Here is a 16572-nt window from a genome sequence, read left to right as displayed (position 1 = left end):
TATAACAGTCACTTAGCTGCCCCTTTTCAAAATTCCTGCATACGCCCCCAGTAAGACTTATAGCTAAATATATGTAAAACTAAGGTTAACGACTGGTATCAGTATTCCAGTCCAGCAATCCCAGCATTTGATGGTGATGGTCTCAACTTGAATAGAAACACAATAATTATTTAAATAGCAGAAGTGGCACTAGTTGTTTGTATGCTTGTTCTTTCAAGGTATTTCTTTGTAGAATCCCAGCCTTACTCAATTTCCTGTGTTACATGTGTGCACATACCTGCAAGATGTGTGTGAGTTTGCAATGACAGTTTTTCATTGATTCCACCGGCAGACCCCAGACATTTACAGTGGAACCCCTCTCAACAAACTCCCCAGATTAACGACACAATTAAATGAACCTCCATAATAAGGATAAAAGCTTTGGTCCAACATGTACAGGTATACCTCTGAAAGAGGAAAACCTCTCATATTACAGCAAAAGTGGCCAAAAATTCTGGCTCCCAAAATGTCCGTAATAGAGAGGTTCCACTGTATTTTCTTGTCTATACCTAGCTGCATGCTTGTGAATATATGCTTATTTCCTTACATGGACAATTTTATACATAGTAGCATAGTATGCGGAGATTGGCGACGTTAGTATTAACAAGAGTTCATAAAATTATTACGGTGGCCCGTTCCGGTCTATTTCCCGGAAATTTCTTTCATTTCTGGGAAATTTCCGAGAAATTTCTTCGCTTTTTCTCATTTCTCAACAGTTTCTCTAAAGTTTCTCACCTTTTTCTCAATTTTTTCTCTATTCTTGAAACTTTCCCTAAAATTTCTTTAGTACTTCTCGATCTTTTCTCGTTTCTCAAAAATTTCTATAGAATTTCTTTGAGAAATAAGACGTCATGTGCACGTGATCAGTACTTCTCTAAAATTTCCAAAGAATTTCTTCGTGGCATACGACGTCATAATGCGTAATTAAGAGTTCTTACTGTACAACTTAAAAGTGCGCGTGGATATGGCGGGAAAAGATGAAGTTTCTTTTTTGTTCAAGTGCGTTAAGGAAGGCAAGATTACGGGAGACGAAGCCATCATGATCAATATCATTGGCAAGGGCAGATCATCAGCCACCACAGGAGCTATTATGAGATATGGACCCAATCATAGTATCTAACCCCCTACATCAACTGCAAGTAAGCCAGCAATCGTTATCTTGTTACACATACTGAACGTAGTTCGAGCACGTGCATATTGACTTTAATGTATAAACCTGGCTTTGGTCTGTAGAGCTGTCTGGTTTTTTGTCAAAACAAAATGCTCTATATGCAGTGCTCATGAGCAATGGTGTTTTAAAAGCAGGATCTTCTGCCTTGAGCTCTTATCAGAAAATAACTTTTTTGTTCATAACATTTTTATTGTAACCAACTTGTATTTTTCCTTTTAATGCCTGCTTTAATTTGTATAATATGTAGCTAGTCGCATGAAAGTCTCCTGTCCGGACCGTATTGCCTTAACTTCTTGACATTATCAATTAGAGATTATAAGTACCCCCTCAGAAAAAGTTTTGTCGTCTGCCCACACCTTTTTGTTCGGCAACTTTTTGCATACAATTTGTTGTTACTGCCAAGGCCTTAACCATAATTTGCATGCAACAATTTTGAACAAGAATGGTATGGATGATTCACCAGACCCCTTCCTAGAAATGGGGGGTTTTAAACTTCTAATTGACGAGTGGTGCTTACGAGGAACGTGACTAGCTAGTGTTTTATAGGCATCACCAGCAACATGTCACTTTCATTTTACTAGGTAGCAGTAAAAGAGCTGAGATTATTGAAAAATATAAGCAACTCCAACGAGGAGAACGATCAAATAGCTCTAGGACGACAAGATGTGCTGCTAGTGTTCAAAAGAGCAACCCAGTTTTAATTAAGGTCAATGTATAACTAACTATTCTAATAAGCATCAGTGGTGGATCCAGGGGGTTTGAGAGGGTTCCATGGAGCACCTTTTTGAAAAATCATCAATGAAGCACAATCAAAATACTCTAATAGAGCATTCACTAAAATCTAGTGATGTGCGATATAGCTTATTGTTTACATTGCATATTGCGATTATTGCAAGCAAAATTATCACGATTATGATAATTATCACGACAATTAACATGTAACATTAGATGCCAGTCTACAGGTGAGAACTTATACAAACAACAAGTTTCTGAGTGCAATTGTAACTAGTGATGAAAATTTCCAGAGAAAGTTCCTTGTTTATTGCAATTAGGGATGAGTCTATTTTGCTTTTTTTCTCACCTATTTTTCTTTCCAGCAATTCTTTTTTTACCTACCTATTTTGCTCAATATTTTGCTTGTCAACAATCTATTTTGCTCCATAGTTGGTGTACAATGTAATAATAATAATTACATGTAATAATCAATAAGCACTGTTTACATACACTATGGTGTTTAGATATTAGTGATTGTATCTTAGCATGATTGATGCCTCCATATAATCCTTTAGTGAATTTCCTTGTAGGTCACCAAATCCTGAATTCAATAGTGAGAACACCCTTTCTGCAGCAGCCGAGGAGGGCTGTATGGTCAAGACCTTCTTTACAGCATTTGACCATAAAGGCAAATCAGTTGCATTGAGCTTCCACCATTCCAGAGCAGCAAGTTCATCACTAATACCATCCGCCTTAGCTACATAAGAAGGAAGTTCAGCCTTCAAATTTTCAAGCTCGTCATCCTTAAAGAAGGGAACAACCTGCAATGCATTTACATGAGAAACATCTGGCTTAAGCATTACTATCTTGTGCGGATTGAAAACTCTCACAGCCTTAAAAACTAAAATTTGCTCCTTTAAGGAAGAATCTAGCAGTTCTTGAAAGTAATCTAGAGCTGGTTGCATACAGCTTCGAGCATAGCTGCGATGCCTCTGCTGTGCAGTTGATTGAGTAGTGATACTGCGAATAACAGCTTCAGTGTTTGGAGTATGAGCTGCCCTGACTGCTGCAACAACAGTCTGTACTATTTCATAAGCTGTGAAACTCAGTGGCCCATCTCCTTCAAGGTTATATGTAGCCTTAACAAACACCTCCCCCCAATCAATAACAGCAGCAAGCTCAAGCTTTAAGTGTTCAAGCTTTTCACGGTCAGTTAAAATAGCTAGTAACTTTGGACGAGATGCAGGGCCTAAGTCTGTATTTTCACTTAGGAATGGTTCGATATCACCAAACTGGAGCATTATTTGCTTAAAAATTTCCCATTTGCTCCACCACCTGGTAGCACTATACGATGCCATTGCCTTTCCTGTTTGTTGTTTCCATAGAAATTTGGCTTTAATGCTATGTGAAAAAAGTGCTAGCCAATTACCAATAAACTCAGTCAGGGTTGGTACTTTGAAGTGCTCTCCAACACGATCAAAAGCATGGCTGAAGCATCCAATATCTATTACATTAGGGTAAACAATCTTCAATGTCCTCATTGCTACACTGTTAACAGATGCTCTATCTCGCATAGCAGCAATAAGATGGCTGGAAGAAATGCTGTAGAACACTGAAAGCACTTGTACCAATTCGTGTGCAATTTCTTCCCCAGTGAGAGATTTTGAAAGCAGTTGGATGGCTAGAAGCTGCTGTTGAATTTCAAAAGAATCATTTACAAAGCGCACTAAGACTGCTAATGCCTCTCCACTATGAGAGGTACCATCAAAAATGACACTCAAGAACTGACCCTGGAGTGATTGCTTAATACGTGCCTTTTCTTCTTCTAAAATAAAAGGAATAAGGTCAAACATAAATCTGCGATCTGTAAGGCGATAGCCTGTCTCCTCAAAAAGACTACGAAACTGGTCAACCTTACTTAGTGGTACACCCGCTTGAAGAAATGTTTTGACCACTTTGACTCGGAAAACCTGCTGTTGTTCCGGAAGAGTCTCACCTCGCCCATGAGCTTCTGCATTATACCTTTGCAGAGATTGTGCAATGTCTGAGTCTTTAACATTCCTTTGTTGCAGCTTTTTCTTTCCATTAGCATGTTTAGTAGATTTTAAGTGATACTCAATACTGCTCTTTTTGAGGGGTAACTCTTCCCGGCATCCTTGGCAAAAAAGCTTTCCAGTAGCTACAGTAAAGGGTTCCTTGGAATATTCGGTTACTCTTTGCTGGGGCTTGATCGTTTTTGGGTTGCTCTGCGAATTCGAATGTAATGCTCTCTTCCTGCCAGCTGGTGGATTTTTGGCAATTTTTCTCTTACGAGAGAAGTCAGATGCACTTGGTGCCTTTAGCACACTAAGCAAGGACACTCCACTAGACGTTGGCGTCGTTGAGTTGCTGGCACTTCCGGTAGAACGAGTCCTCGAAGTTGTACTAGTCGAAGTTGTTGTAACATCTGACTCGCGAGACGATTCACGGTCATCATCATTACTAACAATGCTAAGACTGTCATCTACTTCACTAACATCGCTTTCAGCACTTGAACTGTAGTCAATGCGTTCTATCACATCCATTGTAGACACTATTTCACACGTGATTATTCGCTAACATGTATTGTGGGTTCGCCTTCGGGTCAAAGTTCAGCTAGAGCCATACTCATTTAACGTACGAGTGTTAAACGTAGCTATGGTAAGTTGTTACTTGTGTTAGTTATGCAGTTACATTCACACTGTCTGAAACAGATCTGAGATTAACAAATTTTGCTTATTTTGCACCTATTTTGCTCGATTTTGCTCCTATTTTGCTCGATTTTGCTCCTATTTTGCCAGCATTTTGCTTGTTGCTCTTGTATTCCTATTATTCCAATAATTTTGCTGGCGAAATCGACGCATCCCTAATTGCAATTACTATGTATTTAGTTGAAATTTTTATATCACAATATAGCTTTGTCACAATATGATTATCATGAGATACACGGTATACGATAGATTGTACCATCACTACAATAATGCAACAGTCCAGGATGTAATCAAATGGCAGTTGCCAAATTGGTCTTACTGTATGTTGAACTTGAGAAAAACTGAAATTCACTCAAAATTTCTGCCGCTTTTGGTCTGAGCCTTCAAAAGTGTGGGTTGCAAAAATGAAACCCCAAAAGTATGGATCCACCCCTTGAGCATTAGCCACATGTGTGCAAATGACTCAATAAGTTTGTTCGATTATGTTAGATTACACTTGGTGGAATGAGGTTCGATGATGTAAAGCAACGTGGTGTACACTGCAAGGAACTTGGACCTAATGTTGGAGTTTCTATGGCACCCACAGCAACGTATGATGAATTGGTTGAGGAAGGAATAAAATACTTCTTCAGTTACAAGGAAAACGCAGCAGGTGTGGCAAGTCGTGAATATTTTTTGGCAGATGGGCAAGGAAGCAAGTTTCCCAACACCTTGCAAGGCCACCCATGGGTTTTGGCAGATTATCTACACATGCATGGAATGTTCCCATCAAAGACTAGGATATTCTGTGTACAAGTAAGCAGTCTTGTGTATATGCTGAATGTGAGATATTTAATCATGTGTATTGGAAATCTATATAGCAAGAGATCATCGGTATTCCCAGTGAGCCAGTTAATGTTCATACTCCAATACCAGAGCCAGGTACTTCTTATGTTGTTGCCACAATACCATCTGACTCAAATGATGAGGTGGCTTTGAGAGATGTACAACGCAGCAGTGACAAGAAAATAGGTAAATATATCACAGCTTTGTAACACAATTTCAATCTCTACGCATGTACGTAGATGAACACTTCATTCCATTTTCATCATTTACACTGGGACGTAAACTTGGTAAGGGGGGTTATGGATTGGTGTTCCTGTCCAAACTAAATGGAACGTTTGTTGCTGCAAAGCAAATCCATTGACATCAGATGAGGTCGACATGAGTGAGATTAATGTTTTAAGGTGATAAAATAGTTATATAGCTATATGATTTCCATACGTGCTTTTATAACATTTGTTTACACTGAACAGCTCACTGCGCCACCCTAACGTTGTTGTGTTCATGAGGTATTCCAGAGATGAACATCACATATACATCTTGACTAATTATGTACATGGTGGAGATTTATTCAACCTCCTTTTCAAAGAGGTACATTTATTGACTTTACTGAAATCTTTACATGTGTAATTATCGTCACAGAAAATACCACTCTCAGCAAGTGACCAACTGTCGATAACCGATCAAGTGGCACAGGCACTTGCTTATATGCATGGACGAAAGCCTCCTTTTATTCATCGAGATGTAAAGCCAATGAACATATTGGTAAGTACATATATAGATTGATGTAATATAGGCAAGCATTGTCTGTGTACTTGTCAAGTTCTTCGGTGCCTTAATAGTACTACTAGAGAAAGATTGGGTATAAATGTTATGAGATGTCACTGATATGGTACCTTAAAAGCTTTGTACATTGTGCAAATGAACTTCATAAGTACTTTTGTATTACTTTGGACTTTCTGCTGCACATAAAACAATATACCATATTTACTTGGTTAAACGCCGCACCTTTAATAGTTGCCGCACTGAAGGGGGGCCCACAATCGATTGTGAAAATGAGGGCTTAAACATCGTTCACGTGTATCGAACGGTGGTTAAGCTTGAATAGTCACCACATCGATTTTTGAGACTATAAGGTAATAGTAGCCGCAGTGATTAACCAAGTAAATATTGTACTTTTAAACTTATTTATGAATAAAATAATTTTATGGTTTGTTAGAAATTATAATTATTGTTCACAGGTTGAAAGGGAACTTTCCATGTATACTACTTAACAGACATGGGATTAGCCAGACTCAAGACAACAGCTTGTACAATGACAAATGTTGGAAAAGCTGAAGGCACACCTTATTATTCTTCACCAGAATGCTTTTTTGGAAACACATGCCTTGCGTCTGATGTTTGGAGCTTTGGTTTAGTCTTATCTGAAGTGTTCGGGAGAAAGCATGCGTGGGGAAAACTAATGACCCATGCTGAGATGGCACAACTTATTGTGGCTAAAACTCTACCTTCCGTACAACACCTCAACCCAACCATCAGAAGGGTGTGTGAAGGTTGTTTGCAGTATGATGCGAAAAAGAGAATCAATATGATGACTGTGATACAACAACTAAGGGAAATAAATATTTAACAACTCAAGACACTTTTTAGATGTTTGTACAATACTATAGCTTCATCAGCATTTGTAGGCTTTGAAATATTATCTTCACTCATTACATGTTCAGCTAAATCAGTGAACTCCTTTGGTACAGAGCAGGGCTTAGTGACACTCCATTCACGTGCAGATTCTACATCATCACTACTCATGGTGTGTCTATATGATCGTGTCCCTAATAATTGCATAACATTTTATTCAAATTTAAGTTTATCATACCTTCATCTTCAGGAAGAAAATACAGCTTATCTGGTATACCACCAGGATTATAATTATTTGGTCGTATTCTATGAATGTTCCATTCATGTGCCACGTAATCCAATTCAGCTTGTATCAAGTCCATAAAACAGTATCGAAGGCAGTCACTACACACAAAATCCATTGTTTAATTGGTGAGGAGTATGTGTATTTTGACAAATTCTATAGCTGTGTTAGCCAAACTATAATCCTGCCAATATACATTGTCTCAGAAAGCATGACTATTTTAATGTTTTTAATTTGACATTGGCCTACACAAAATTTTCAATCATAGTAATGTACTTGATATTGGTAGAATGTTCACATAACCTAATGCATAAATTGTGTGACCAAATGCCTAATCATACATAGTTTGTTCAGCACTGGTGATTCTAGACCTGATATACAGGTGGGGGGACAGCATAAAATGTTGTATGACTGTACCATAAAGCAGAATTTTAAGGGAGTCGGGGGGGGGGGACCCCAGAAGCTGCAGGATTTTTGCAATTATAAGGATTTAAAATGGCTTAAAATTAGTGCTAAAACATTAAAAATGCTAAAACTAACAATACATATCTATACCACAACTTTCCCCCTAAATTTTAGAATACTTATTTTTCAACAGGGTGGGCCTGTGCCCCCCCCCCCCCCCCCCCAGTAGAATCGCCTATGTTGTTCAGATGCTGTGACTAAGCATTTTTTTTCTTATTTCAAGCATTGCCAATATTTCCTTAAACTGGATGATGCATGCAAACAAAATCGAAATACTTTAATATAAATGGTTTGCTTCAAACTCCAATGCATTTTAATTGTTTACAGCAAGTTTATTAGCATATATGCAACAGCACCATACATATATAATCAACACTCTTACTTACATATGATATTCACTGCTGTCATCCAGTTCACCAGATTCTCTCAAAGCCTGTAATCATAGCAATTTTGCACTTATCACATGTGAAACACTAATTTCACACACCTTAAAATAATCCATCCACCATTGCGCAGCATTCTTGCGGAGCTGTCCCCACCAAGCCTCAATACGCTAGTTTGTGCACGATTAAAACAAACAAATAATGAAATACAAGGTAAACAAACTTGATTGGAAGTAGATCGGCCATACATGAAGCTTTTCTCCTTTGCAAAGGGATCGTCATGGTGATCTCACAAAAATGGCTGCAAAAATGCTATATTTGTATTCTCAGTTCCTCTGTCCGTTCTTAAAATTGTAGGACACCCTACAGTAATAAACACATCAGTTTTAATTTATATGTTTAGCTATCATATGCCTTAAAACATACCACATTCAATTGATTAATTAAACACTGCAGCTGTAATTAGCCTATAACATAGTATAAAAAACTAATGAGGATATTCAAGGGTAGCCGGTGCTATCAGTATAAAGCAGCTCTTAGACCTCAGTGCATCAAAAAAGAGTACATACTTATTACAATAGCTGCAATGTGTTTCACCACAATGTACACTAAAAATGGAAACAATAGACAAAAGGTATGGCATACAGAAACACATTATAGAATAACTATTGTTGTTCCCTTCTCTATTACTGTAGGATTACCTTTCTAACACTACAGATACATAATTATTGTCACTGTGAGGCATGTTCACTGACACAGTATAGCTACAGCCACTATTCAAATGTAAGCCTTTTTGTATCAAATCTAAAAATGTACGTTATTATAGTACAATTGGATATTATGTCTTGGCCTTATATGTTTACATATACTGTATATCCGAGGATCAAAATGCCATCCTGCAGGAGCTGAGAATTAGGAAGGATGAGGGTGGGCAACTGTACCCTCTGCCATTTTTGAGGGCAGCACCTATTCACTTATTCCAATGCCCAAAAGGCAACTATCTTATGGTACTACTCAAACGCAATGTCGCTATATGGATTGCAAGTTGATGTTTTCACAAAATTTTCATCCTTGGAACACATCAGTAGACAATTAAAGTAAAGCAATCCTAAAATATTAAAGCTTAAGTCATTCAGCAAAAAAGTTGAACAAGTAATATCAAGAGTTGGAGGATTAATGCTTGGTTGTATGTATACTATATTTATCTCATGTTTTCAACTAATTTTTCTACACAATTTAAATAGTACCCTGCAATAATGTATGGATCATTATTTGAGGGGGATACATGAAGCCAAAGGATTCTACGTGAGTAGCTGTTAAAAGGTAAGATAAGAATTATACGCTTGTTTTTAATATTGCTTACCCGTCAATGCAGCCATGTATGGCAAAACCATACGGCTTTAATTTATCATATCCATCACAATGCCATATATAGTCTGGCCTCTACAGTTCACCGGAAAAGTGGACACAAAGTACAATAAAGCATTATCTGGTGAAATGAATACACCTTGCTGTGATATATCCTTCTCTTCAGTTTTTTTCCTTTCCTAGCTGCAGCGCCTTCTGGGTTATCCAAAGCTGACAACATCATCACAACATTTCTGTAGCAAAATGTTGCTTACCGACTAAATAAAGGACCAACTGACTCACCTTCCAACACGCAAACTATGTTTCTCTTTCAGCCTCTTGTGCAATATGCGGTAACCAGTGTTGGGCAAGTTACTTTGTAAAAGTAACTAGTTACATATTACATATTACTTGCAACTGAACTATTTAGTTACAGTTACATATTACCCATAAAATAAAGTAACTAATAATATTACATATTATATTACTTTGTGTCCACAGCCTTAAGCTGTCACGTATGAAACTACCACCTTATCACGTGACATGATTGCGTTGTTGGACAATATGCAAATTTTGGTTATAAGTAAGAAGCTGGTGAATAAGCTCTATTCAGTAGGCCTCGTTACTTCGTTGTGGCTAGCCGTTACTCAGAGGACAACTAACGAGATTAGTAACTTCGATACTTGTAGTAATAATATTACGTAATATTAGACTCGTTACAGTAACTATATTACTTAGGTAACGCGTTACATTTGTAAGTAAAGTAGCTTGCGTTATATTACCTGTTTTTATAGCGTATTTCGTTATATTACTTTGTTACCACAAAAGTAATAATATTACGTAACGCGTTACATAAGTAACGCGTTACTCCCAACACTGGCGGTAACCAATGCAGTTCCCTGACACCTCCCTTTCTTTCTATGAATACAGCATTGCAGTAATGATAGTCACATTTATTTTGAAAGACCGTAGAATGAATGTAAACAATTGTCCCAATGTTGGCATGGAAGTTGGAACAATTGCTTCTCACCCTTCTTTAAGCTACACAAAGCCTGCAACATACAATGAAAGCATCCTCTCACAACTCATAATAGGATAGACAGAAATTCATAAACAACAGAAATTCTTTAATAGAATAGCCCTCATAACTATGCAGCAGGTTGTATTGTAGTACTATGATACCAACTCTTCAACACTGACAATTTTATAATTCTTGACCTGTGAATAAGATACTTTTCCAGTACAAGATGTGTGGAGAACATTTTACCAGTGTCCTCGCAAGATATTGACATTTCAGTGTAATTTCTGACTACCACAGATACAGGCTGGGGTAGGGGGGAATTGATTGCTATTAACTGAGGCAAAGATGTGGGTCTCTTGAACGTTTGGATACTAAGATACTGCATGTATTCATGTAAGGGGCCTCTCACGCATATCGACTCGCAACTTGGAATTCATAGATCAACACCACAATATTGTACATCCCGCCTTCCTGTGACTGTCCCACTAGCTATTTTCCTGTGCTTTACTTGAATGCCTATACTTCTCCTATAAGTAAGGAGCTGAAAATTACAGATTCCCTGCACCATCCGCAATCTCAGCCCACATCTGTGGACCATGGTAGTTGGGGATTTAATAGGTGCAAAAAAGTATATCTCCCACTAAGGACCTACAGATAGGCTAAACAGCTGTGGAGAAGGGAGTATGCGAATGAACTACTTTCATGGACGAGGGGTCCGTCACTAGCGAAATCATCGACGATATTTGGAATATGGGCATTGTATTCCATGATATTCCATATTCCTGCATATTTCGGACTATATTTCAAATATTCGCGATATTCTTGCATATTCCATATTTCAATTGGACTTTTTCCCCTGGTTTGCGAGTCGTTTGGTGTTTGGACACCCTTTGCTTTATCAACCTTATCCACGATTGCCGACCGTACCACTGTTAAAAGTGGTATTCCCAGACAATTAGCAAGGAAACAATTGCTTCAGCGCTTGTCAGTTACTCTCTGGCGATATAATGCCAAAATGATCATGAGGCATTATGGTTTATGCCCAGAAGATGGCATAGAGTTGTTGAACTAAGTTATTAATTAAGGTTGTTTTGTAGTCAAGGTAGCTAGTTTTGTAGTTAAAGTACTTATTATCATTAATTTTTATTAGATTGGATTCCTCAATATTCCTGAATATTCCTCTACATTCCATCCATGTATTATTTATTTAGGTTACTGGTTCATATCAAATGAATCACACAGTTGGGACGATTACGCCGAGGATTACGCCGAGGATTACGCCGAGGATTACGCAGTACGAGCAATGATGGTTAGCCGGCATGTTGCAATGGAGCCAGCGAGGAGCGGGCCATTTTATATAGACTCAATCAGTAACTGAGCTGGCCAAGACGAATGTAAGTATAACCCCTCCAGCCAAAACAACTACTTACCAACAGAGCTACAGCTACTTTCCGCGAACCATCAAGCAGTGGAATAACCTTGAGAATAAGCGAGGAGAACAAGAAGTTTGATATAATTTACGCCCGCCGCAGATAATTAAATTACGTAATCTTATATCACGTGATAAGAATATACGAAAATACACGTACATATACGGAAATATAATTTGAATATATTCCATATTTCAGTTCTGATGTTCGACGATATTCCTGCCAGTGACGGACCCCTCGTTCATGGATACACAACTTACTTTAATAGCCGCTTCGACTTCTTCAAAGGAAGTTTGACCGTTTTTGTCTCTTCTTCGCAAGCCCATCCTCTTCAGTCGCTTCCTCAGTTGATCCATTGTTAAGTTTATACCGTGCCGTAAGTGTAAAAACTTGCAAATGTCCTCATATGTATAATCGTCTTTGAAATAGCGTAATATCAAATCTTCCTCACCCACTGTTTGCAAAGCAGGAATGGCCATGATAGTGCCGTGCTTGACACCATCTCATAATAACAAGTTGATGTTGTGCTACTTCTAAAAACCAGGCGCCATGCAGCTAGCTAACTCATCTGGAATAACTATAGACAGTATATACTACTATGAATTAACCAACTATGTATTACTACTTTACAATAGGGTAGTTTGGGCTGTGCAATAATATAATTAGCTTATTTTTCGGAATTCATGAAATATTCGTAATTCATGAAATATTCGTAATTCGTTCAATTACGTTGCTATGCACTGCTAAGGAAGCGTTTGTTAAATAAACCGCTTTTACCAACATGTTACGCACAAAACTATCTTCTAAACTGTTTTATAGTGTGACTAACGTGTTCTTTCCCACAAATTCTCTCGACAAAGCCTCAAAGCTGCTCTTCATTTTCGTTCGCGTACGTAAGGGATACGCCCCCTTTCAACTCGAAGCGATAGGCTATTCCTGGCAGTTTACGAGGCCTGCACCGTTGTTTTTCAGTTGCTAAATGCCTGAAAACCTCAAGGGGAAGGTAGTCTGAGGAAAGTCACCACACCCGTATTTTAGTCCGCCGAAAAGAAACCACCTCAGAGCAAAGTTCACCTGTGCAGAAGTTTAATACAGACTTCATTTCACTTTTACTTCTTACGTAAAAGCTGCTTTTATCGTTATTAAACGATTTTGCTCACGTGGGTGCGTACGGACAAACATAGGTAGATAGGTAGATAGATAGGTACACACACACACTTTTACGAAAACAATTTCAGTAAACCAGGCCGGCCTTCGGCCGGCTGTGGGCGTGCGCCTGGTTTAACAAATATCACGTGCACATGACGTCTAATGACGCCGTATTTCTCAAAGAAATTTTATGAAAATTTTTGAGAAACGAGAAAGATCGAGAAGTACTAAAGAAATTTTAGGGAAAGTTTCAAGAATAGAGAAAAATTTGAGAAAAAGGTGAGAAACTTTAGAGAAACTGTTGAGAAATCAGAAAAAGTGAAGAAATTTCTCGGAAATTTCCCAGAAATGAAAGAAATTTCCGGGAAATAGACCGAAACGGGCCACCGTACGTAACACTTCTGAGTTCGCTCGTTTTTCTTTGTATAATTAATGATGTCATTAGTTGAACATGATATCGATTGAAAGCGTGCCTAACAACGTCGCTAGCAACTTTTTAAATTTTTTTTTATTTTTTAAAATTAACTCCAGCTCTAAGCGTTTCTCACCGAACTACAATCGTTCCTTCATGGGTTAAGACCGCTTCGTAGGCGTTTCTCGCTAGGCCATTCGCGAATACGGCTATCCTGAGCGTCGCGAGTGTGAAATGGTGCTAACGATTCTTGCACTTTTACGGCTGCTCGTACGTCACAAACCACAACATCTTGTCGTTACGTCATAACTTCACGATACGCCCTTCTAATGAGAGTAGGATACTCTCCTTAGTATATATTATGAACTCTCAGTTTGCTTGGGCGAAGGTCTAGCGCGCGTTAACCGATTCCCCATTCTGTTTGTAAAGGTAACATTAAATTGTGCTTTTGATAGTTAAATACTAAACGTTTGCACCCAGCATACTCCCTGTCACACCCGAAAAATGGCAGCAAAAAAGATGAAGTTGGTAGCGGGTCATCTCACTTGTCCCGTTTGTTACGAGTTGTACAAGAAGCCGAAATATCTCCCTTGTTACCACTCGTACTGTGAGGAGTGTCTCGCGAAGCTGCAGGTGGGATCCAACATTACTTGTCCAGAGTGTAGGATAACGAGTGTGGTTCCCTCTGGAGGAGTGAAGAACTTGCCAAACAATTTCTTCATCAATCGTATCGTGGATGAAATTGCTCTGAAGGAGAAGCTAGAAGGAGATGAGGATGTGAAGTGTGACAATTGCATTAGGGATGATCCAGGAATAGTTTTATGTGTTGACTGTGGTGTGTTCCTGTGTAACCACTGTCATGAGTCTCACAAGTACAGTAGAGAATATCAAGGTCACCACATGATGATGTTGAAGGAGATACGATCAGAGAGGAAAGATGTCATCGTACGACCTAAACCCAAACCAATGCTATGTGAGGAACACGACTTGGAACTGAATTTCTACTGTGAAACATGTGAGCAGTTGGTGTGTCACTATTGTACCACTATGGACCATCGTCTTGAGGATGGTCACAAGCATAACACTGCAAGGAAAATGGCTAGCAAACAGAGAGCCGAGTTGGACAAGATCATGGAACCAGTAGAGAAGATGATTAATGGACTAGCTAAAGCACACAAGAAAGTCTCCTCCACCAGGGATAGGATTGGGTCACAGGCCACTGAGGTTGAACAACAAATTGATGTTTACTATGAACAGTTACAACAACGATTACAGCAACAAAGAGAAGATCTAAAGAAAGAGTTACGTGAAGTATCTACACAAAAGAAGAAATCAGTTTCACTACAACTAGAACAGATGGAGTATACACAAGCACAACTGGAGAGTGTGAAGGAGCTGAGTGAAGCTGTGAAGAGTGGATCAGACCAAGAAGCATTGTTTGTGAAGAAACAAGTAGCTGAAGATGTGAAGAGGTTAACAAGTGACTATAACAAGTTGAATACTGAACCAGTAGAATCATCAACTCTTGAATTTGGTGAATATGACAAATCTTTTCCTATATTTGGAAGATTGTTGTCCAGTGAATATAAACTGTTAAACTTTCCTGAGCATGTTGTTAAAGGGAGAGAGACCAAATTTCAAGTGGTATCCAGCAAGCATCCATATAATAAAACAGGCAGGCAAATCACAGTACAGGCACAACCAAGAACAGATGTCATTACAGTACCAGTAAAAGACAACCAAGATGGTAGCTACACAGCATTTTTTGTAGCCAATCAAACTGGAGAGGTAAAGTTGTCGATATCTATTAATGGCGAGCATATTAAAGGTAGCCCCTTCAGTGTTCAGGTACATCAATACTCTGCATTAGATAAACCTAACAAGATAGTTAATGATGGTGGGAGGATGGGCAAGCCATGGGGCATTGCATTTGGTAAGGATGGTGTGTGGGCAGTAGCTGATCATTACAACCATTGTGTGTGCATCTTTGATAGCCAAGACCAACTGGTGAGGAGGTTTGGCTCCAAGGGTCTGGCTAATGGTCAGTTTGATAGTCCTGCCGGTTTAGCATTTGATGCCAATAACCACTTGTATGTGGTTGAGCGATATAACGACAGGGTACAAAAGTTTGACATCAATGGTGGATATTTATTGAAATTTGGTAAAAAAGGAAATGGTAATGGTGAATTAGACTGTCCATTGGGTATTGCATTACACAATGATATAGTATTTGTTGCTGATCAGTGTAATCATCGCATCTCAGTGTTCCAGTGTGATGGTCAGTTTATGCACATTATTGGCTCTGGTAAGCTGGATCGTCCCTTTGATCTAGCAGTCACCAATATCAATCAGGTACTTGTTGCTGACTGGGATCGTCACTGCATCTCCATCTTCACTCTTGATGGTAACTATGTGGGCATGTTTGGTACACAAGGTAGTGATAGGGGTCAACTAAATAAACCATCCGGCATAACTGTTGACTTGTATGGCTTCATTATGGTAACAGAGGAAGACAACCATCGTGTATCAATCTTTGACAAATATGGTGTCTTCATACACTGCTTTGGGTCCCGTGGCTCTAGTGCTGGTCAGTTTTCATCTCCTTGTGGGATAGCCTGTAGTCCCAATGGTAGTGTTTATGTCAGTGACTGTGTCAACAAGAGGATCCAGATTTTTTCTGATTATTAATCACAACATTTTTTTGGTGCACAAATACACACATGTAACTGTGTAGACTTAAGTTTTGTATTTTTTATTATAGAAAAATATTAGCTGTACCACTTTTATATTAATAGACTTTGATATTGTTAAAAACTTGTAGTCATTGAGCTAGTTTGTAAAAATATACTGTGAAATTCTGTACTTTTTATGTTGAAGCATCTGACAAATATCCAGCTAAGTCTTTGATATTTACAGCTGTCAAAAATTCTCCTTACATGTGTATAACAAGGAAAGGGGGGGGGGGGGTGGTG

At 38.6% G+C, this 16572-nt stretch overlaps 2 protein-coding genes and 1 pseudogene across 2 annotated transcripts in view; 2 read left to right on the top strand and 1 right to left on the bottom strand.

Annotated features, from left to right (window-relative positions):
* LOC136245719 (E3 ubiquitin-protein ligase TRIM71-like) overlaps window positions 1–16499 on the top strand; it is a 100946-nt gene extending 84447 nt beyond the window's left edge. The window contains exons 2-3 of the mRNA XM_066037203.1: window positions 13973–14029; window positions 14081–16499. Of these exons, the coding sequence (XP_065893275.1) occupies window positions 14105–16288 (2184 nt within the window). The 5' untranslated portion in view covers window positions 13973–14029; window positions 14081–14104 and the 3' untranslated portion in view covers window positions 16289–16499. The remainder of the gene's footprint in view (window positions 1–13972; window positions 14030–14080) is intronic.
* LOC136245728 (uncharacterized) lies at window positions 5304–7225 on the top strand. The gene is made up of 6 exons (XM_066037212.1): window positions 5304–5448; window positions 5514–5664; window positions 5718–5879; window positions 5949–6066; window positions 6118–6240; window positions 6717–7225. Exons 3-6 carry the CDS (start codon window positions 5857–5859, stop codon window positions 6747–6749), a joined length of 297 nt encoding a protein of 98 aa, XP_065893284.1. The 5' UTR covers window positions 5304–5448; window positions 5514–5664; window positions 5718–5856; the 3' UTR covers window positions 6750–7225.
* LOC136245236 (uncharacterized) lies at window positions 7045–12535 on the bottom strand (annotated as a pseudogene).
* Window positions 16500–16572: the final 73 nt, after the last annotated feature.

Source organism: Dysidea avara, chromosome 15 (genome assembly GCF_963678975.1).
Source record: "Dysidea avara chromosome 15, odDysAvar1.4, whole genome shotgun sequence".
NCBI classification, from domain to species: domain Eukaryota; kingdom Metazoa; phylum Porifera; class Demospongiae; order Dictyoceratida; family Dysideidae; genus Dysidea; species Dysidea avara.
Note: the sequence above shows the minus strand (reverse complement) of the source record. Positions and strands in the feature narration are given on the sequence as shown.